This window comes from Ochotona curzoniae, unplaced genomic scaffold (assembly GCF_017591425.1).
Source record: "Ochotona curzoniae isolate NIBS_2020 unplaced genomic scaffold, NIBS_Ocur_1.0 scaffold_1852, whole genome shotgun sequence".
Classification (NCBI taxonomy): Eukaryota; Metazoa; Chordata; class Mammalia; order Lagomorpha; family Ochotonidae; genus Ochotona; species Ochotona curzoniae.
The window spans coordinates 12059375-12082741 of NW_024467087.1; the positions used below are offsets into that span (position 1 = coordinate 12059375).

The 23367-nt window shown below is 44.8% G+C and overlaps 1 protein-coding gene across 1 annotated transcript; it reads right to left on the bottom strand.

The window, feature by feature from the left end:
* Window positions 1-918: 918 nt before the first annotated feature.
* On the bottom strand, window positions 919-10230 carry CCDC160 (coiled-coil domain containing 160). Its single transcript, XM_040999744.1, has 3 exons — window positions 10161-10230; window positions 8848-8902; window positions 919-2328 (listed from the first exon to the last, which is right to left on the bottom strand). The coding sequence occupies exon 3, from the start codon at window positions 2302-2304 to the stop codon at window positions 1342-1344; it is 963 nt and encodes a 320-aa protein (XP_040855678.1). The 5' UTR covers window positions 2305-2328; window positions 8848-8902; window positions 10161-10230; the 3' UTR covers window positions 919-1341.
* Window positions 10231-23367: the final 13137 nt, after the last annotated feature.

Consider the following 23367-nt stretch of genomic DNA (forward strand, 5'->3'; position numbering starts at 1 on the left):
TTATGAGAACAGAACACATCTGATATCATCGAAGTGTAACTTGCTTTCACCCACGTAAAGCTACAGTTGCAAGTAAATCACTAAGGGGGAAATCACAGGCAATTAGAAGTCAACAGAACTTTAATGATCGATGTGTCCCTTCATATTACACAGGGGAACCTTTAGGCCTAGAAGATAAATTAACTAGATAACATCAGAGCAGGCTCTAGAACACAAAGGCTGTGACTCCTATCCTGGCGGTTTTCCTAACAGAGAAGACACTTTCACCCTTACAGCTGCATCCCATCCCATCTGCTGTTGCATTTGGCTTAGCATTTGGCTCAACAATATCATACAAAGAGACCTCTCATTACAAAGAATCCTGATGATTGATAAAAACAAATGCAAATAAACTATCACTTCCATTAAAGGGTTGAGGTAGTGTATTTTGACTCGTAAGGGGGCCAGATTACTATATAAATCAAGCCAGCTCACCGGCAGCTTACGTACATAATAACATCCAATGCCTCTCACCACAATCCCGGCGAAGCGATGATGAAAACCCGAGCAGGAAGTTTTAGCAACTTTCCTCTGGTGGAATCTTGGAAGAACTATGTAAACAACGCCCCTTACTGGCCAACATAACAAAGTGCAAGGCCACAGCTGACAAAAGCAAGGCTGGAGCAAAGGTTACAGCAGTGACTCCTTAAGTTGTCTTCCAATCAGTGGGAATGGGGGCCAGGTCAAAGGAGAAGGCATGAGCAAAAAAGGTTCGGGGGAGGATGAAAACTGCATTTTTCTCTGAGATGTTTCTATGTGCCTAATTAAGGGTAGAGTCTAAAAAAAAGCAGATACACTTTTGGTATCCTCTGGAGTTTGATCAGGCAGGTACAAGTCTCATAGGCCTGTGTTAAGCATGTACACATAACATTTTTATTGTTAATATCAATGAAAACAGATGGAAGAATATTCACGTACCAAGGGCATATTGCTCACAAGATAATAAAATGGTTGTTAATTTGTATTCATAAAGATTTGGTGAGTCACTACGAGTTTTTGTGTGAAATATATAAATATACTATAAGTATAAAATATTTCTGAGGTTTCACTTCCGTTTGGATTCTCACAATAACTTCATTAGAAAGAGTATGAAACGCTAATGAATGAAAGAGTTTCTTAGAATGAATTCTAAAAGAATGAAAGCAAAGCTTTCAAGTTTTACAGATACTGCAATTCACCACAAATGAAAACTATTTCCTATTACACACATTTTAAGTGGTACACACACACACACACACACACAAAAGGACAACAGACATCGATTTGGCTCAAGGATTTGTCCAAAGACAGATTTTTTTTAGTTCACAAGAAATCCCCACAAAAGCCATCTTGGACACTGGATGATATTACCGCTGACGCCAAGTGTTTTCTAAGCAGCTCTAACGCTCGGCTGTTTCTTGCTTGCAGGTTCTTCTCAGCTCTTAGTTCATACTTGACCGCATCAAGCTCTGCACGAATCTTCTCGATCTCCAACTCATAGTACAGCTTCATTTCTTCTTTGAGAAGTACGCTTCCAACTTCAGTCTGATGTTTTAAGTTTCTAACAGCTTCTCTTAATTCCCGGTTCTCTAAGTTCAACTTGTAGATGGTTTCTTTGGCTTGCTGGAGCTCCTCAGTTAAGTTTTGTATATTGGCTGATTTTTTACACAGATCGTTTCGCAATGCTTGAAGTTCCCAGTCTTTCCTCGAAGAATCCACCCTTGTTTCCTGAAAATTTAGGGGGATGGTGTCATTTTTGGAGCTCAATAATTCTTTTTCGGCAGTTTCAAATTCCTTTTCAATTTTTTTGCATTTCGTGTTAAGTTCTTCAAGTTCATCATTCAGAATATTTAGGCGAAGTTTTGTTGACATACCTTTGGTGTATTTATTCCTACTGTGTCGCTGTAAATGAACTGGTAATTCCCTCCTACGCCAGGTAGGGTGATCCCTGCTATTAATGCTTTCTTTAGCTGCAACATCCAAACTAGATAATACACAGCAGTTAGATTTTGTGTCTGTTGCATTCTTTGTTATGTTTATATTTATCTCTCTTACACTGTGTTCTTGTTCTTTCTCATTCGATCGAGAAATACATTCTTTCTTCTTAATTGTACTTGTTTCTTGAAACGTTCTGCTGGACAAATTACAAAGTCTTTCCAACCTCTTGGTCTTTTCTGCAGTAGCTGGTTCCACAGATTCCGGCTGAGAAATCTCTTCTAGAATATACTGTGCATTAAAAAAAGGAGTAAACATATTCTCCTTCCAATGTTTTTTTCTGGCATCCATTGTTTTAGGCACTTCTTCCACTTCCTGAAAAAAAAAATGTAAAATCAAGGCAAATTAGCGCACAAGAAAGAACTCAGAACACTGGCTCACTGGTAATGCTGCCTGAGCTCAGTGCTGGCTCTCCTAACCCAGGACTCAAGCCTCACCGCTCTCATGTGATAAATAAAGGCCGAACTGTCTAAGCTCTACACAGTCCAGCTTAAGAATTCACCAATCCTGTGAGTATAAACAGTAAATTACACAATTAGCTTTTTAGTATAGCCTGAGTTAATTCTCTAAAAAAGCAACTGTACATGTGAAAACACACTGTTTTAAAATCAAAGTTTTGAAGTCAATAAAAATATTGTTGATACCTGTGCTTTTAATATGTCTGATTTTTTTTTTCCTGGATCTTTTGGATTGGACTACTGTTTATTCAGTCTTTAAACTGACTAATATCAGGGCTTAATGCAACATGAGCTGCTTTTGGTAAAACATCCCATGCAGACTTCCTTATGACTAATTCTGCCAAATGCCCTTCTGTCTTGACCTATAAATTCCTGCTATTCCAGTCTTGGGCTTCACTCTCAGGCAAGAACGCCAAGCCAAGTCTTGAATTCCATTCATTTGCACAGTAACTTCAGGATGAGAACCTATTGTCAACGACTGAGACTTTCAGTGTCACCAAATGTGTTTTTCTCAAGGTACTAACTCTAGGGTACTTTTTAGATGAAAAACTCAGCATACCAAATCACAACCAATTTTCCGTAATAATAAATTTTACAGGGCTTTTTTGGAAAAGTTTTTCCTCTTCAAAAAGAGGAAGAACTAGTTCTGACAGAATAGGGAATAAAGGATTAAGCAACGTGTTGGAGGGCCACTGGTAACTGAGGCCACCAAGCTGATAACTGCACTTATCCTTAAAGGGCAGGCTGGAAGAACAAGCATTCTTTATTTCATACATTAATTTACTTGGAATAGATCTGTGTCACCACTGAGAAAAATCAGTCTATTTGTTTACCAAAACATATAAATATAATTTTCTCTTTGTGATGAAAAATGACAAGTGTTGTAACTATTTTAATTAATATTCTCTTATTTGTAGCAATTTTGGAGAACACAGAAAATTACACACACACACACAGGAATTTTCTTCATAATTGCATGCCATGAGATAACCACTCATCTTTTTCATAACATAAACAGGCAATGCTATAGGCAAGGAAGAAACAAATTCAGTCCCTACAGGCACTGTACATACCTCTTGCCCATTTCTGAAAACAGATGAAGAAGACTGGCATTGTGGCATTGTGCTTGTAGTGCTGGCACCCATATGGGCACCAGTTCCAGTCCTAGCTGTTCTACTTCTAATCCAGCTCCCTGCTAATGGTCCCTGGCCATGTGGAAGATCTGGATGAAGTTCCTGGCCCCTGGTCATTTGACCTGGCCCACCTCCAGCCATTGCAACCAACTGGAAAGTGAACTAGAAGATGGTAGACCTCACTCTCTCTGTGTCTTCTTCCCTGTCTCTCTATAATTCTGAATTTCAAATAAACTGATCTTTTTCTTAAAAAAAAAAAAAAGAAATATGGTGCTCAATATCCTCAAGGGTACATCCCTACTGGCAACTAATTTGCTTTGAGGAAAGGCAATGATGGGTATTCTTTAAAAAGCACACCTTTCAGATGGAAGTTCAGGGAAGGTGTTAAAATCACTGGTTCAGAAGGCAGAAACCAAGGTTTATTAAAGTTTAGTCAATAAGCCTATATCGATTAATTCAGACTTGAAATTCCTGGCACACATTTGCCATTGGAGTGGACTCTCCTTTCTCTTGAAATAGTGTTTTCTGGGTTTTATTATTTTAGTAATCATCAGACAGAAACCCCTGTGACCTATCTGTTCTCAAAGAGAAAACTCATCATCATCCTGGTTTTCTTCTTTCTGTAAATATGAGTGGGGATGAATAGAAATTATTTTAGCAAACATAAAGCAAAAGAAAAAGGACATCATTAAAGAGGGCAGTGCTAATTGGCAGTCAAATCTTTCCCAGATAATTCTGTAAAAGATAATGATGCTTCTAATTAGGTAGCCATGCAGAGAGCATACTGGTCCTCTTCCCTAATTCTGGATGAAAGGCACTGGTGTGATTGATAAGGGAAAGGGTGCGCACAGGGGCAGTGAGGCCACTGGAAGCCTTAGTGACATATCTGAGATGCAGGTCTGAGCAAAGACAAAGGACGAAATTGAAAACTGTCTTAATTATTTTTGCTCCTTGAAAAAGTGACCTCTACATCCAACCCTCCCACAAATCTTTGACAAAACACACATACCCACTACTTAAAAAAAAAAAAAAGAAGAAGAAGAAAGAAAACAACTTTTTTTACTGCTTTTCTGAATCTCTGTATACTTCCCTGGGAATTTGAAAGAAAATACTTTCCAACAAACCGTGTAAACCGATGCTTTTCACAGACATGGAGAGAGTCCACGCGTAACAGAAATTCAGAGAAGTGAAGTGACTTGAACAAGGCCATCTAAGTGGTCAAACGGAGACCCTGTCTCCAGGTCAGTGTTTGTTCTAAATCCTCCTTATTCATCAGCTAAGTTTCATTTCACAAATTGAGAAAATAATAATAAAAAAAAACCCACTATTTTCAGAGCTTAGGTATCTTTTAAAGGGCCACAAAAGGAGAGAGGAAAAATGAAGGGGGTGGTAGGGCAAGGAGAACTGCGTGTCACATATCAAAGGACAGAAAAAGAAAGGTTTGAAAAGCCTTTTGGAATTTCCCTCCCATGGCTTACACAGGGCAGGGTCAAAGGGTCTTGGAGCTGCTCCTTTTCTACCCCCCTCTTTCATTGACAAGATAGCTTTTAAGTGCGTGTTCCCAAATCCAGTCAGAGTGTGGCAAAGCCTGGGCCGGTGGGGAGGGTAAAAGCTGCCAGTCTTATTTTCTCATTGCAATGGCATTGTTTGTTTATATGCAGCATGAGTATGACTTCAGTATTCTTTGGCAAGGACAAGGAATATGCTTTGAAACAATGCCATTCCCCAACCATGGTCTGGCAGCCATCTTGTTCTCAATAAAGCTGACTAGGTAATTTGTTGCAGCAGAGGCCAAGCCAAACCAGAAATTACCGTTTGATGCGTAAGCAGGCTTTTGTAGCGGGTTATTTGCAAACATTTATTACTATCAGTGCCTATCTAATACACTACATTGGGTATTGACAGACTGAAGAGTTGGGGAAAGAGGTCTAAGAGGAAAAAAATGTAAAGAAAGAAGCCAGAACACTGACAGGAAAATAGGTATGATGATATTACATGACAAGTGTCAGCAGTGGTCCTTTAAGACAGCAAGCCCCTACCACCACCCCCACAAGTCTCTGCAACCACACTGTTAAGGTATCAGTGTCTTATTTATTTGTGTCTGATATAAGTTAATGGTGAATTCCTAATGCTTCTAGTTAGTATTTCATCAAAAACATCACCATTCATTACTATTGCCTGCTAATTTGTTCTTTTTTTCTTTCACTTTCTTCCTCCATTCCTCCCTCCTTCCTTTCCTTTTCTTCCTTTGTTTCTTCCTTCCTTCTCTTCTTTCCTTCCTTTCTATTTCTTCCTTCCTTCCTCCCTCCCTCCCTCTCCCTTTCCTTCCTTCTTCCTTACCTCCTTCCCTTCCTCCCTCCCTTCATTTCCTTCCTTTGTTCTTTCCATCTTAATTCCCTTCCTACCTTTGTTCCTTTCCTCCCACCTTCCCTTCCTTTGTTTCTTTCTTCCTTCCATCCCTTCTTTCCACCCTCTCTCTTCCTTTTCTTCCTTTGTTCCTTCCTTCTTTCCTCCCTCTCCCTGCTTTCCTTTCCTCCCTTCCCTTCTTTCCTTGCTTGCTTCCTTCCTTCCTTCTTTCCTCCATCCTTCTCTCTTCCTTTCCTCCTTTCCTTTCTTCTTTCCTTCCTTCTTTCTTCCCGCCTTCCCTCCCCTCCTTTCTTCTTTGCTTCCTTCTTTCGCAGCATCAAAGTCATGGAATGTTTTTGTAGATTAAAGGGTCTCTTGTCTCATGGAAGTGGTTCTTTTGCCACTTAAAGAATTTGGGAACCACTGATAAGATAAATTGAAAATGGATATATAAAGCAATATTATCTAATATAACACAGTTACTGAAAACCTAGCGGAGAGTGATTATTGTAGACCTTTACGTACACAGTTTCATTAAAATCTCAGGTAAATGCACGTTAATTCTGAAGTAGCTTCAGAAAATAGCCACAGTTTACTGTAAAAGGAGAAATCCACAAAAACCGCCTCACATTCCCTTTCTAGGTAGGACCCTGGGAGTACACATGGACTAAGTGGATAGAAACTTGTTTTCTAAAATATCAATATTTTAAACCACATGCTTTAGAGAAAATTGGTGAAATCAATCAAATTTTTTCTTCCTGTTGCCTTATCCCATTTGCACTAGAATTGGATTTCAAATGTTCAGGACCATAAATCTAGATCTGCCTGCAAAACGCAGTTATTATTTCAGGAAAGGGGTAGGCAGGGGCTGAGAAAGAGTTCCACAGGAGCTCCAGAGGCTGTTTCCCATCTCACACGAATCCTCCCTCTTCAGCTTTATAACCTGGGGTGATGGCTGCAAAGGCCAACTCCTACTGCATGGCGCAACCTTCCTACCCTCCGCCACTCAGCCACCTGCAAGTAGAGGTGAAGACGAAGGCCCTCTACTAGCCCGCTCGGAGAACGGCTGGGCTGAAATAGGAGAGAGGCTGCTGCAAAGGAAGTCACTTAGCCTGGCATCATTCCTGAACTGCCCAATTCCTCTTCATTTAAAAACGGTGGTTTTCAACTCCCCCGCCCCTTTTTTGTGCTCCTAGCTTTTCCAGTTCCGAAACTCTGCCATCATTACTCTTCTTCCTTACTAGAAGATTCTGACTTTCCCCACCTCCCAATAAAGGAATTTCCTCATTTTCCACTCCATTTCACTGGCTTACAGGTAGCCATCAGATAGCAAAATGAGGATCCTGGCTGCCTTGTAACAGTGTGGATCCATATAGTTCACTGTGCAAAAGTATCCGAGAAAAGGAGAGGACATACTGGAGAGAGGAACGGAAATGAAGATGGACTGTGGTAGAAACAAACAACCAACACTTTTAGAACTGCAGTAAGACCTTCTGGGAGCCAATAAACAAAAAGCCAATAAAGCTGCTTCCTGAGTGGTTAAGAGACATCACTGAAGGTGGAAATGGCAGCATCTTTTCCAGAGTACCTTAGACAATGATCTGTGTTCATTTGCGAGTTTTCCTTCACCCTCCCTTCCAACATAAACCAGCCAGTTAAATAACTTGTTTTTCATGGATGTGTGCTTCCAAGTTACCATCCTCAAATTTACGGACTTTGGCAAAAGTCAATTTTCACACACTGGTAGGCACTATTACAGCGGCCAGAAAGGAACCGGAGCTCCAATCATAACCCTCTTCCCTATGGAAGAGTTAGCCTTAACTCCTGTAAATTAGTTGTTGATATCCCCAAATTTCTGAAGCTCACCAGACTCTAATAACAGAAAAGTAGTCATTTCCTCTACAATCTGAAATATTTGAATGTTCCTTACCAACTGGCTTCACCAAGAACTCCCTTAGAATACAAACCATTGGATATCAGCATGCAGATTAGCAGAGAGAAGCTGCACTCATTTTTCTCGGGCTTGCAGAGCATTTTGCACACACCTTTACTTCTATGCTGTGATCACCTGCTGCTTTACTTGTAAGGAGTTATTCAAATATCCCACCCTGGACCGGGCGCCGTTTCCTCTTCCTCACAGCCAACGAAATTCGCGCCAGTCCAGCCATCCACCAATCAGCCATTTCACCTGAGAATCCCAGCCCCAATCTCCCAGCCCCTTCCCCAAGTCTGCCTGCTTACCAATCATTCTTAGGCATTCAGCTGTGACAGTCTCAGGCACCAGTCCCCTGTGGCCTGCCCTCAATCCCTCCCAATCCCGCCCCCACACCTTGCAGGCTCACCTGAGTGACAAAACGGCCCCAGGTGTGGCTCTTCTCTCTCTTCTCCTTCTGACCCCCCCCTTTTTCCTTCCCTTTTTTCCTCCTCTCCTCCCCACAACCCCGTCCCGTTCCTGCCCCGCTGGAATAAACCTCCTCAATGCCTCGTTGCATCTGGTGTTTTCGGCTCACGGTAAAGAACCAGGTTGTGGGAATTAGTTGTGCATAATATCGTAACAACGTATGGACTAGAACACTTTTAAAAATAACTAACATTACTTACTTTCGCATTTTTGTTCCCTGCCACATAGCAGCCCTTGCTAGACATTCGCTTAATGCATGATCCTTAATCTTCTTCTGAAAAATTCTCTAATGCTTTGATTCTAATTGAAGGTTTTTCTAAATATATTTTCCCCCTTGAAGTTCAGTCGGCTTAGCTACAGTTTTCAAAACACTTGTCTCTCCTATTTGTGTGAGGCCTCTCCAAAGGGATACTGACTGTGCAGACTGATGATTTAGTTCCCCAGTTGAAGCATTTCTAAACCACAATAGGACAGCAGCCAGCACAAGTGTACTTACGTATCTTGAGGTCTGAGGTCTTCCACAGAATGCAGTCGCACCCCTCCAGCTTGAGCTAGAAAACAAAATTCCACCCCCCTCAGCACAATCAGGCGATACGAGGAGCCGGCTGACCCAGAGCCACGTTTATATCTGACATCCAGCTGAAAGGCCCAAGTGACAGAGGCAGCTGGTCTAGTGGTCACGCTGCCAGGTGCAATGCCTGCATCCCAAGCTTCCTGTCTTTGCACATTCTGGGGACAAGTGGGTGTGTCCCTGCCGCCCAAGTGGGAGAGCTGGGCTGAGCTCTGGGGTCCTCATTTTGCAGGCATTTGGGGGAGTGGGTCAGTGGATGGGAACTCTCTGTAGCTCTCTCTCTCTCTCTCTCTCATAAATATATATATATACTTTTTTATTACAAGTGATATTTTTAGAATATTACTTGGTCTGTTTGAAATGTGATGCTAAGCACTTAGTGGTAGTTCTCCTTTTCAGCTGTCAACCCATTTGTCCCAACTTTTGTGCCACTAAGCCAATTTCCCCTAAGCAATCCAAACGGGATGCGAATCACAGTGACATTCGGTTCCACGTGGTGTCTCCGACCCACTGCCACCTATGAACACAGGAGGCAGTCCTGGAGGAGGCAGCAGCAGCGTGCTGGTCATTCAGGAATTTGCCCAAGAGCCATGCTAGCCAAGTACTGGGGCCCAGGCCTTGCTGTCCCTCCTTCAGAGTCAATCACTTTGAAAACAACAACAAAATCCCCCAAACACTGCAATGGGAAGTGATTTCAATTAGTCCCTTAATCTTTCAGGCTCCTAACAGGGATCACCATCGCACCCCCCAAACTCTTTGTTACTAGTGTGAAATTCTTCCTTTCCAAAGAAAAGATGCATGCGGAGCCACCTTAACCTAGAAGGTGGAGACTTTATTAGTATGGAAATCACATTCTCCTATAAAGCTGTATCTTTGTGTGGATACTTTGGAGGTTTTCTCTGTGAATGGTTAACTGAAACTCCTGCCATCAATGCTTCCGGCCCACGGAGGGTGGCTCAAGTTTCCTGTGCTGTTCGGGCCCCACTACAGGTGACACTCACCCCTCCCCAGTTCCGTCCCCGAGAGGCCAGGCCCCCCCCACCCCCCTTCCACACAGCCCGACTCCTGCGTCGGCTTCCCTCCTTCCTCGGCCAGCTCCAGTCTGGGAAGGAAGAGCCCGGCTGATGAGGGGTTTGCCTGGGCTCGCGTCAGTGTCTGCCTCCAACCTCCCCCTAGCCCCTGCTCCATGGGCCTGGAGAGAAGAGGGGCAGGCCTGCTGGCCCCTTCCCCAGACATACCTGCAAGCTTGGGCGTGGTCTGGAGAGTCTTGTCCCCGATTCTCCGAAGGCAGCCAGCACCTGCGGGCCGCAGCCTCCAGCTCGGTGCTGGCCATCTCGACCCGGCCAGTGAGGCCGGGGCCACAGCTACTGCAGTGCAGCGCCAGCTCGGCCTGCTCCGTTGCCAAAAAACCTACCGGTCCAATTTAAAGGGACCGGGGGCTCTGGGGACGCACGCCCCGGGGCCGCCGGCTGCTGCCCGTCCGGCAAAACCCAGCCAGAGGACTGAGCATGCCCGATGGGGAGGGCAGCTCGGCAGCTTCCGCCTGAGGAGAAACAGGGCTTCAGGGCAAGTGAGCTGAAGTCAGGGTGCAGCTGGGTGCAAGGCAGCCCCACCCACCCATGGCGGGATTGTTACAGAGAGGCTGGATGAAGTCACAAAGTCTGAGGGACACTGTGATGATAGCGGGCTAAGGGGGAGGGGTACAGGGCTGATCTCTGGGCTTGCTGGACCACCCTCCCCACCCCATGCCAGGTTTTGCCCTGGAAAGTGCTAGGATTTGCTTCAGGGTTGCTCGAATTGTGTCTTGTACCCCACCCTCCAGCACCACATATACCCTTGCGAATCAGCACAGTGGTCTAGTCTAGACAGAATTTCTGCCTTGGGAAAAAAGCGCAAAGGAGCTTGGGTCAGGACAGCGTTTTCCCCTCTTCTGGGACATGGGACTTGTAGCTCAGCCCATGGTTTCCTAACGTGTCACCCGGGAGTTTCTCAGACCCACTCTCACACCTACCCGCATTTGAAACCTGCTGGGGCTGCTCCTTGTACACTGCTCACAGTGTGACGCTGCTGCCTTTTGTCAGTTCCCCAAGTACTCTCTTATGCTTTCAAAAGTCGCTCTCAACAACTAGTATTTACTCCGAGTCACACAAACAGAAAAAAGAAAAAAGGTGGAAATCTTTTTTTTTTTTAAGATTTATTTATTCTTATTGCAAAGTCATATATAGAGAGAGGAGAGACAGAAAGAAAGGAAGATCTTCTGTCCATTGATTCTCTCCCTCATCGGCCATAAGGGTAGCAGGGAGCACGGATGGGAGGGAAGCTGGGCTGCCAGGATTAGAACCGGATCATTCCAGGCGAGCACTTTAGCCAGCAGGCCACCTGCCAAGCCCCCAAAAGGTGGAAATCTTAAGTGTGTAATAAAATGAATTTTCGGGCCCAGCACCTTAGACTAATTGGCTGAAGTCCTCGCCTTGCAGTGCCAGGATCCCACATGGGCATCAGTTCGTGTCCCAGCTGCTCTACTTCCCATCCAGCTCCCTGCTTGTGGCCTGGGAAAGCAGTTGAGGATGGCCCAAAGCCTTGGGACCCTGCACCCACATGGGAGACCTGGAAGAAGGTCCTAGCCTCGGAACGGCTCAGCTCTAGCTGTTGCAGCCACTTGGGAAGTGAATCAGAGAATGGAAGATCTTTCTCTCTGTCTCTCTTTGTCTCTGTATATCTGACTTTTCAACAAAAAAAATGAATAAAATTTTAAAAAGAATTTAAAATTAATTTCCGCAAATTATTCATGTAAACAGCTCGCAAATCAAGGATCCCAAGAAGGACCTTTTCTACTTTTCTGGTCCCTGCCCACCCCATAAGGTGGTAAATTTATTGAGACTTCTACCATTAGAACTAAGTTTTACCTGTGTGACAATTTCTCTTTTAAGATTTATTTATTTGGGGGACCTGATGCAATGGCCTAGTGGCTAAATCCTTGCCTTGCATCTACCAGGATCCCATTTGGGCACCAGTTCCTGTCCCAGTTGCCTTCACTTCCCATCCAGCTCCTTGCATGTGAACTGGGAGACAAGTGGAGGATGGCCCAAAGCCTTGGGACCCTACGCCTACCTGGATGACCTGAAGAGGCTCCTGGCTTTGGATTGGCTCAATCTGGCCATTGTGGTCACTTGGGGAATAAACCAGCAGGTGAAAGATCTTTCTTTCTGTCTCTCCTTCTCTCTATCCCTCTGCCTTTTCAATGAAAAATAAATATATTTTTTTAATTGGAAAGTCACATCAGATTTCTTTTTTAAAAAATTTTTAAATTATATTTTTGACAATCTTCACATAGTTAATTAGGGTAAAAAGGTTCAAGGGCTATAGGAAAGTGGGTGAGACTATTATTTCCATGTTGTATCCTTCATGTTTAAAGGGGGGTATTAAGGGAGAAGGCCCACCCAATTTCCCACCCCCCCCCCAGGTCCCGAATGTAGGGTATGTTCCAAGGTTCTTGCTCAAGTGGTTTTGATAGTTCAACAGTTATGAATCGCTGCCAATCTTGCCACTCCAAGCACTATGAGGTCTTTGAGGAATCCACTGATTGACATAGTCTATCATAAAGTCTCTGTTTGCCCCGTATTTCACTGCCGACATATAGCTGAGATGGTTGATTGACCTGTTCTGTCTTCTCTCTTTTCTTGATTAGGGTTCTGAGTCCAGCATTTCAATTGGGGAGATCTCCAAAGAAACCTTGTCTAAGGTGTTCCCAGACCAGATTCTTGTATGTACTAGCAAGCACAGGGCCCAGCATAGTCCATCGCCCTGATCAGCTGGTGGTTGCAATTGCTGGGTTGATTCTGTTTTCAGCCCCGACTTCCACTGGAACCAATGGGTGTTGCAGTCCAGCCTGGTTCTGCCCAGCACATACTCAGTCCTCACATAAACCAGTGGGAGCTGCAGCCTAGTTGGAGCGACGCACAATAACCCCCACCCGGCCCGCCCCCTACCCCGGTTTGCCAGTATGTGTAGCAGTAGTTCAGTCTGTCGCACACCCCATTCCACCCCAGCCCCTGTCCTGGTTTTCGTGCCCTCCTGCAGAAGTGGTAACCCAAGAGGGAGGAGCCCACTATTTCCCTCCCACGCCTCTTCCACTCCCGGATTGTGCTCTCTCCAGGTGGTTCTGTGGTTAGAATTGCCAGAACTAGGCCCCAGTGCCAGCTTCTGCCAGCTGATGCTGGCCACATCAGATTTCAGGAAACAAGGAGAGACAGAGAAAAGTCTTCAATCTGCTGGTTTACTCTTCAAAATGGCCACAATCACTGGAGCTGAGCCAATCCAAAGCCAGAAGCCAGGAACCTCCTCTGGGGTCTCCCACATGGGTGGAGAATCCCAAGGCTTTGGGCCTTTATTACTTTTTCAGGCCACAAGCAGGGAGCTAGACAGGAAGTGGAGAATCCAGGACACAAACTAACTGACTCTATCTACTGGTGCATGCATTAACCAGAGTAAATGCAGGCTGGTTGGGCTTTGCCACAAGTGCTGGGAATGGGAGGCAAATCCTGTCACATAGACTGCAGAATCACTTAGAGAGAAAAAGATCTGGGTCCGGGAAGTGGGACCAGTAGAGAAACTGTGGCCCCTCTCTGATGGGCTACAACTTCCACTGGTAAGCGTGAGAACCAGGACTGGGGCAGGCTTGGCTAGATAAGTGGTAGCATTTGCTGGCATAAGTGTGGGCTGGATAGTGGGGTTGGTTGGCCTGAGCCAGGCTTCAATGCCCATTGATGTGCAGGAGAACTGAATGGAATGTAGCACAGACTGAACCAGTCTACTGCACATACTGGCAAGCACATTAATCAGGGCAGGGGGCAGGCCTAGTATGGAGTGTTGGGGGTTGTTCCAACTAGGTTACAGTTCCCACTGGCGTACGCGAGGGTTGAGTGTGTTGTAGGCAGGGTTGGGCTGGTCCACAGCATCCATTGGTTTATGTTAAAGGATAAGGCTGGACAGGAGTAGGGTGTCAAGCAGGGTTTGGGTCGTCTGTTCAGATCCTAGGGCCTGTCTGCACAGTGGGTATTAGGTCCATGATCCCTGGAAGTGGGGATGGAGGTGGGCTCTGTAAGGGCCTGTATGCCCTACCTGGTTCTTGGGCACACCTGCATAGTGGGTACTGGGCCAATGAGTCCTAGGGGTGGGGTTTGGAGGTGCCCAGGTCATCTGGCATGGGGTCTTCAGCTTGCCTGTGAGGTGTGTGCTGGATCTGTGAGCCTCAGGGGTCGGGGGCCCAGCGGGGAGTGTATCCCGGCTGTTCCACTTCCCTTCCACCTCCCTGCTTGTGGGCTGGGAAAGCAGTAGCTCTGTCTCTCAGGATCTGTATTAGCAGGAAAGTCAGGTTGAGAGCTGGAACCTGGACTCAAACCCAGGCAATATGATAGAAATGGGGGGATCTTAACCAGCTTCTCTTTTTTATTTTAGTTTTGATTTTTGATGAGGTTTACATAATTGACCATGGTGGGAAGGGTCAGGGACTAGGAGAAAGTGGGTGAGACTGTTGTTTCCAAATTTTCCTTTTCCTCCTTCTGTATCTGGGGGAAGGGAGGAGAATAGGGGAGAAGCCACACCTAGCCTCCCAACCGCCTCAGTACCCAGGGATGGGGAACACCCACCTGGTGTCATCTCAGGATCCCTTATGTGGAGCCTGTTCCGAGGGTTCTGCTCAAGTGGCCTTAATAGTTCTGAAATGCTGTATATTCGTCAATCCAAGGATGAGGGAACCCTTCCAAGGTCCATTGTCTGACACAGTCCACTTTAGATTCTCCATTTGCCCAGTTATTTTCTGTCAACACTTAGTTGGGATAGTTGACCCATTTGTTCTGCCCTGCTTGCTCTGCAATAGTAGCATATGTCCTCTTGCGGCCCCAGTGGACTGCCATATCCTCCATGTGCAATCTGGGTATGCCATCCATTGCTGCATCTTAGCCACTGAGGAGGACTCTGAGGTTTCTTTGGGGATTCCCCCAATTGAACTGCTGGACTCAGAATGCCAACCTTGGGGAATATTGTAGTATCTGTGGTCTGACCGTGGATTGCATGTGTCAGAACTGGTCCTCCTCATCCTTGAATTGACTCTTGCGTGTACTAAGCAATATGGGGTCCAGTTCAGTCTGTCACCCACATCAGCCCACACTAGTAGTTGCAACTGCTGGTCAGTTCTGTCTCTAGCTCCATTTCTTACACAAACCAATGGATGCTACAGACCAACCCAACCCTGCCCATCACACACTCAGCCCTCACATACACCAGAAGGAACTGCAGCTTAGTCAGAGCAACTCCCAGTAATTCCCACTAGGCCCATCTCCAGCCCTGCTTTCTGTGCTTGCCAGTACGTGCGGTAGATTGATCCAGTGTGTCCTACATCTCATTCAGCTCTTGTACACTTCAGTGGGCAAGGTAGCTCCACCCCTTGGCAAGTCTGTGGGTTGGTTCTAAAGGACGGTGGACTGCCCAGGCCAAACCTTAGCCACCTGGAATGTTCAGGAACCAGCCTGGAGTGCCAGGTATGCCAGGCCAGGCTATCACATCACTAGTTTCCATGAGCCAGGGATGGGAGCAGACTTGGCAGGGCTAGGCTGCAGCATCTGCCAGTGAGTGTTGGGACTGGGTGCCAGTCAGACCAGGCTGCAGCATCCGATGGCAAAAGCCAGGATGGAGGATGGGCTATGATGAGCTATGTCAGAACAACCACTGGCACACACAAGATCAGTGGTGCAGAACAGGCTAGGTTGGGGAGGTAAAGGGATATCCCAACTGGACATGACTATAGTATTCCTTGGCATGGGTATGGACTGGGTCTGGGGTGTGCTGGGCTGGGCTAGATTCTAGCACTCACTGATGCTTGTGAGAGCCACGGTGGGTGTGGAGCAGGCTGGGCTAGGGTCACAGTACCCATTGAACTATGCAAGAGTTGGGTCTGGATGTGGACCAGATAAGGATGGGCTGTAATACCCAACAGTAAGAACTGGAATGGGTGTGGGCTGGTTGGGCAAGGCCACTGTTTCTGCCACAAGAAGTGAATTAAGTCAGTCTGGGCCAAGGACCCAGTAGTGTGCACAAGATCTTTCACCTGGAGGAAGCCTGATAGATGAGCTTGGGGAACTCCTTTGTCAGGATGCAGTCCCTGCAGGTGAGTACAAGGACTGAGGCTTGGAGCAGCCCAGACCAAGCCAGGTTACAATACCTGCCAGCATACGTGTAGGTCAGGACCTGGGACAGGCCAGGCAGGGCCAGTTCACAGTACCCAGTGACGGACCTGAGAACCAGGGCAGGGTGCAGGATAGGCCTACACATCACCAGCTGGCTCACATTAGGCCTGCGTTGGGGGCTGGCTGGGCTGGGCTGGGTGGCAGCACCCACCAGCATGAGCTGGAACTGGGGGCAGGCTGGGCAGGATCAGGTTACAACACCCACCGGCAAATGCCAATGTGAGGTTAACCAGCCTCTTAGCAACCAGGCTAAATGCTTGCTCCTCCACAATTTTCTGAAGCCTCCTCCTATATGAAAGCAAAATGTGTGGCAACAATAGTACAGGTATTGGGAAGGAACAAATAAAAGTGTGCCATTGAAAGATTCTTGCACTATACACAAAGTGTTGCATATCAACTATTTGGAGACAGAATCTAATAAGAAAAATGGATTTACTGACAGTTCCCACTCCAATCACCACAGCTTAGTCAAATGACAGAAGTTGCCCAACAACGTGTCTCAAATTTAGTTGCCACAGTGCATTAGCTATGAGTAATTACATAAAGTGCAGGCATTGCTGCTAGCTCTCTAATCCACAAATAAACAACCTGTGTGTCAGGATCAATAACCAATTACATCACATTATCAAAGTTCTTCAGCAATTAGTCACTGTACAGCTGTTTGCTTCGTTTATGCACAGACAGTAACGAATGTAGCTGTGTTGCCTCCATGAATCCCATGATAAACCCAAGTGCTATTTTGCAAAACTTATTGAGAGAATTGACCAAGAAAGAAAAATGGCCCAATAAAGAAATGTAAAGTAAGAATAGAACTGAATTTCAGATAAGATATATGTAGAATCAAAAAAGAAACAGCAAAAAAAAAAAAAACATAGCAAATCACAGAAATGCTGATGTCGTTCTGGACTCTAGACACGCAGTCAGAGGAATCTTCCAAAGACAAGCTTGACATAAGTGAGAAAAATGATGGTGATGAAAAGGATGAAGACATTCCATAAAAAGTGATACCAGCAAAAAGCACCAAACCAACAACAACAGAAAGAAAGCCCTTTGAATTAAAGGAGTTCCTGGAGGCATTTCATAATGTGGACTATATGAGGAATTAAATGCTAGAAAGAAAATTCTACAAAGAATCTGGCAATTGGGCCCGGCACAATGGCATAGTGGTTAAGGTCCTTGCCTTGCACGCCCGGGATCCCATATAGGCACCGGTTCTAATTCCAGCAGCTCCACTTCCCATCCAGCTCCCTGCTTGTGGCCTGCGAAAGCAGTTGAGGATGGCCCAAAACCTTGGGACCCTGCACCTGTGTGGGAGACCCAGAAGCTCCTAGCTCCTGGCTTTGGATCAGCACAGCTCCAGCCATTGCAGCCGCTTGGGAAGTGAATCATCACATGAAAGATCTTCCTCTCTGTCTCTTCTCCTCTCGGTATATCTGACTTTCCAATAAGTTAAAAAAAAAAAAAAGAATCTGGCAATTTACCAAGGCATGGAAAAATGCTTGCTTGCTCTTAAAACTGTATTATGAAATACATGAAAATTTGTTTACTTTGTAAGAATTTTTAAAAAGTTTCTAAAATGCTTGCTCCATAAGGTATACTAAAAAAGAAGGCGATCACTTTTAAAATACTCCACAGGCATCCCTCATGCTCTCATGCTGTCCATTTCAGCAGACTTAATTATTTGAAAGGCAGAGTGACAGAAAAATGAATGAATGAAAGGCAGAGATGGAGACAGAGAGAGATCTTCCATCTGTTGATTTTCTCCCCAAATGACAGCAATGGCTGAGGCTGTGCCAGGTTGAAGCCAGGAGCCTGGAACTCCACCTGGGTCTCCCGTGTGGGTACTAGACACCCAACTATTTGGACCATCACCTGCTACCTCACAGGGGCATTGGCAGGAGGCTGGATGAGAAGCAGAGAAGCCAGGAACATGAACCTAACTCCAGCAGCTTGATTCGTTGTGCCACGACGATGCTGGCCCCATGTTCACCTTTTTGCATTGTAAGCACCTGCATTCTGCATCCCCTTCACACCTGACAATCAGTCATATGCCCTCCATTTCTGTCATTTTCCCCAATGCAAGAGTATATACAAATAGAATCACAGAGTGCGTATGCTACTGAGGTTAATTGTTGGGAAGGCTATGACTTTCACTGTAGCTGTTGGGAGTTAGCTGTCAGTTCTGAGTCCTTTGTTGGACAGTGAACTGTCTTTTCTTTGGATGTTCTACTGCAGTATCTTGCTTCGATTCTACAAAACTATCAACGCTGTCTCTTCTGTTATGTATTTATTCTGCTTTGTTCACTTGTTCCACTGTCTTATTGTCAAGATGTATCCAAGAGTTTCATCGGGAGTTCACCTTTGATTTGGAAGTAGAGATGCATACTGCATTGTATCTTCACATCTGGATATGATAGTCTCTATTACACAGTTACTATATATCCCCTTAAATCAAAAACCATGAAACAAAATCAACAACAGGAAGAAAATTAGGAAGATTTACAACACCTCGGAGTTAAATAACACGGTGCTGAATAACCAGTGTGTTGATGAAGAAATGAAAAAGAAAATAAAAAGCCTTCTTGGAGAAAATTATGCTACTCTGTAATCTATGAGCCAATAAATAATGTAATCAGAGAAAAGAGACTATTTTGAAGAAATGAAACAAAAACAAAAATATAAAAACCCATGAGTTGAAGCAAAAACAGTATTGAAAGGGTTATTGATCTTATAATTTGCATGAAGGTACTCCATGGAATACTAGTCAGTCATGAAAAAGAATGAAATTCTACTGTTTGTAACCAAATGGTCCCAACTAGAGCCCATTATGCTTAGTGAAATAAGTCAATCCCAAAAGGACAAATTCCAAATGTTATCTCTGATTTAAGGCCACTTTCATGCAAATTACTTATTTTTTAAAGATGTATTTATTAATTTGAAAGGCACAATTACAGACAGGTACAATGAGGGGAGAGAGAGAATCTTCCATCCACTGATTCACTCTCCCAACAGACAGAAACAAAAATGAATTTACTTGCTTTTATAATTTGAGGTTTACGGACCTCATCTTCTTCCCTTGCCAGGCCACCACCCATAGCGATTGACTAGTGAACCTGCATGCCACTAGCGGGAGAGCCAACTCTACTCCTGAATTAATTTTTCACTGTGGTGGGAGGTAGGAGTCCAACTTCATTCTTTTCACATGAATCTGAGTTATCCCAACATCGTTTGTAATAAGGATGTTTGTCTCTGCATTGTGCTTTCCTGGGACTCACATTGAAAATCAACTGATCACACATATGTGACCACATACACAAGACCATTCAGTTGACCTCTAGGTCTGCTTTTATCCCAGTAACACACTATAGCTTTAAAACTAATTTTGAGGGCCCAGCACAATAGCCTAGTGGCTAAAGTCCTCACCTTGAATGCACTGGGATCCCTTATGGGCAATCCCTTATGGGCACTGGTACTAATCCTGGCAACCCCGCTTCCCATCCCGCTCCCTGCTTGTGGCCTGGGAAAGTGGTCAAGGACGGCCCAAAGCCCTGGGACCCTGCACCCACATGGAAGACACAGAAGAGGTTCCTGGCTCCTGGCTTTGGATCAGGTCAGCTCCAGTCTTTGCAGCCACTTGGGGAGTGAATCAGCGGATGGAAGATCTTCTTCTTTGTATATCTGACTTTGCAATAAAAACAAATAGATCTTTTTTTTTAAAAAAAAAAAAAGAATTTTGAAAGCAGAAAATGTGAATCCTGTGGTTGACATCGCGGTGCAGTGTGTTCATCTACCACGTAAAGATCCACACCCCATCAGAGGGAGTCAGATTTGATTTCCAACACCCCTACTTCCGACCCAGCTTCTGGCTAACGTGTCCTGGGAGGCAGTGGATTGAGGGCTCGTATGTTTGGGTTCTGACATTCGCATGGCAGACCTAGCTGGAGCCCCTGGCTCCTGCCTGGCCCGGCTCGGACTGCTGAGGAGTGAAGCAACAGACGGAAGAGCGCTTTCTGTCTCTCAGCCTTTCTGTTACTCGACCTTTCAAATAAAACTAAAAACAACAAAAAGCAAATCTTAAGAGATACGTCTTCTCCCTTTGAAAGGTTATTTTAGCTATTCTCAATCTTCTCGTATTTCCATTGAAATTTTGAACATGATCACCCATTTCTGCTACAAAAGCAGCTGCGACTGTCACAGGATTCAGGCTGATACTGTAGGTAAGTTTGGAGAATCTTGCCATTGAGATGAAATCTTCCAACTCATAAACATGAGAAGTCTTTCCCTTTATTTGGCTTTTTAATGAATTTCTTTCAGCCACAATTACTATTTTCAGCCCTTTGTTAAATTTACTCCTAAAAGCCACTCTTTTGTGGCACTGCAACTGATATTGCTTTCTTTATTTCATTTTTGAGTGCTCATTGCTAACACATAGAAATATCAGCTGGGTCTGGTGCAGTAGCCTAGCGGCTAAATTCCTCACCTTACACATGCCGGGATCCTATATTGGTGCTGGTTCTAAACCTGGCTGCCCTGTTTTTCATCCAGCTCCCTGCCTGTGGCCTGGGCAAGTAGTCGAGGAGGGCCCAAAGCCTTGGGATCCTGCACCCGCATGGGGGACCCGGAGGAGGCTCCTGGCTTTGGATCGGCTCAGCTATGGCCCTTGCAGCCACTTAGGGAGTGAATCATTGGTCGGAAGATCTTCCTCTGTCTCTCCTCCTCTCTGTATATCTGACTTTCCAACAAAAACGAAGTGAAAGTTTCTTTAGTAGCTCTTAGCTTCTTCTAAGCATCTGGTAGCAATTTTTAATATTCAAAATAAGTTTCTGATTTAAAAATCCTCCGTGAAGAAACCCTAGACTCAGGTGGTTTCAGGAAAGAATTCATCAAATCAGTGTTTTAGGATCAGTGTTTTACGATGTAACCCCCTTTCTGCACTATTCCACCCGGAGAAGCGCAGCGGAGGGATCACGCTCAGTTCAACACAATTAGCACTGAGCCCAGGAGGGAAGGGAAGGAACGTCTGTCTGCTGCTCCCAGTGGCAAGTCAGGCTCTCCTGTGCTCCACTGATACCACGCCACCAGGGAGCTGCGGAAGAACAAAGGCCTGGCTCCTGCCATCCTCCTGGTGGGAGTGCTGATGCACTTCCTCAGTACCTTCCTGGTGGGCTGGGCTGTTCACGTGCCATCTGCCCATGTGTGGGCGTGGGGCACGGAGTTTTTGATGTGGTGTTTGGCTGGAGTGCAGTATTTATTGCAAAATGTGTTCTTTCTTGCTGGGGTGCCCTTCTCCCGGTCCTTTGGTTAGGGAGCGCAGGTTTTCGCTGGGGCTTCTCCTTTGTTCCTGCTGGCATGTGCAGCTTGCCAGTTTCTTCATGTGTGGGTATGAAATGCATGACACAAACTGACAACCCAGAAAACTCACCACCGTGTTGTTGTTTGTGTTCCGTGCTCCCTAACCAGTTTGCTGTGCCCTCTCTCCAACTTGCAGGATCCTTTTGTGTTTGTCTTATACATAACGTGCAGGGTTTCCGATTCTAGTGATAGTACAAAAACAACACACATAATGTGCAGGGTTTCCGATTCTAGTGATAGTACAAAAACAACACGGCTACCCCATCTTTCTGGAAGAAGATGTCCTCTTGCTATGTTTCTTTTTTACAATGAAATAAAAACTCTAAACTTTTCCATATTTCTAGTATTTCAAATTAAGATTTACTATATAAATATTTATTCTAGCGTACAGTTTAACTTCCCTATATATTTCTAAGTAACCAAAGAGTAGTTTGTGATGTTCAAATAAAAGCTCTCAAGGTCACAGAACACCTGAAACTGTTCTCATTTATTAATATCTCTTTGTACAGTTCAACTTGCATGGCCATTTCAAAAATTATTTATTTTTGTTTTATTTGAAAGGCAAGAGGCAGGAGAGAGAGAGATCTTCCATCTACTGGTTCACTGCTCAAATGTTTACAACCGGTGGCACTGGGTCAGGCTATGGCCAGAAACTCTGCATCCAGTTTCGGGGCCATCATTGGCCTGACTCCTAAGATGTGCCTTAGCAGGAAGCTGTAATCAGAAGCAGAGTAGGAATTTGAACTCAGGCATTCTCCTAAGGGTTGGTATATTGCCCACATTTGAGTTTTAAGCTCTGTGTTAAATGCCTACCATTTACATCAGTATTTTTGTAGTTCAATAATACTAACAGTAACTGTTATTAAGAAAAAAGACATCTGGAAAATCCTCAAATGTTTGTAAATAACACAGTTCTAAATGATAGCGCTCTAAAGGATTCTAAATTATTATTATCATTTTTTTCAAAGTAGAGCTCTAAAGGATTCTAAATTATTATTATTGTTATTATCTTAAAGAGGTATTTATTTTTATTGAAAAGGCAGATTTACAGAGCGAAGGAAAGACAGAAAGAATTTTCGTCCATTGATTCACTCCCCACGTGGCTGCAAATGCCATTGCTGAACCAATCTGCAGCCAGGAGCTAGGAGCTTCTTCCAGGTCTCCTACATGGGTGCAGGGTCCCAAGGCCTTGGGCCATCCTCTACTGCTTTCCCAGGCCACAAGCAGGGAGTTAGGTGGGAAATAGAGCAGCTGGGACATAAACCAATGCATATATAGGATCCCAGTTCTTGCAAGATGAAGATTTAGACATTAAGCCATTGCACCACACCCTCAAAAATTTTTTAAAAGAAATCAAAAGAATTGAAAGCAGGAATGGGTGTTGAGGTGGAGCACATTTAGTCACTGCGTGGGAAATCTGCATCTCAGATCAGTGTCAGTTTGAGTCCTGATTACTTAGCTTCTGGGTACACTTCCTGATAACGTGCCTGGAAAGGGATCAGCCAATGTCCCAAGTACTTGGACCCCTGCCACCCATGTGAGAGACTCGGATGGAGTTTTTGGCTCCTGGCTTCAGCCTGGATCAGACCCAGCCATTATGGCCATTTGGCAAGTGAACAGATGGAATATCTTTTTCTCTGTGTGTCTTCCTCTCTCTGCAACTCTGACTTTCAAGTTAAACAGTAAATCTTAATATATGTATATTATCTTAATATATATATAATATATATATATATAGCAGGGGCTTGGCCCACCACTGCCATGTTGGTGAGCAGAGTCCAGGTAAGTCCGCTCAGAAATGCAGGTTTGTGAATCTTCCAGCCATGTAGCTGTGGTTGGTAGATCCCAT

Coding starts and splice junctions, on each gene's coding strand:
- CCDC160 (XM_040999744.1), bottom strand. CDS start 2,304: ATGGATGCCAGAAAAAAACATTGGAAGGAGAATATGTTTACTCCTTTT.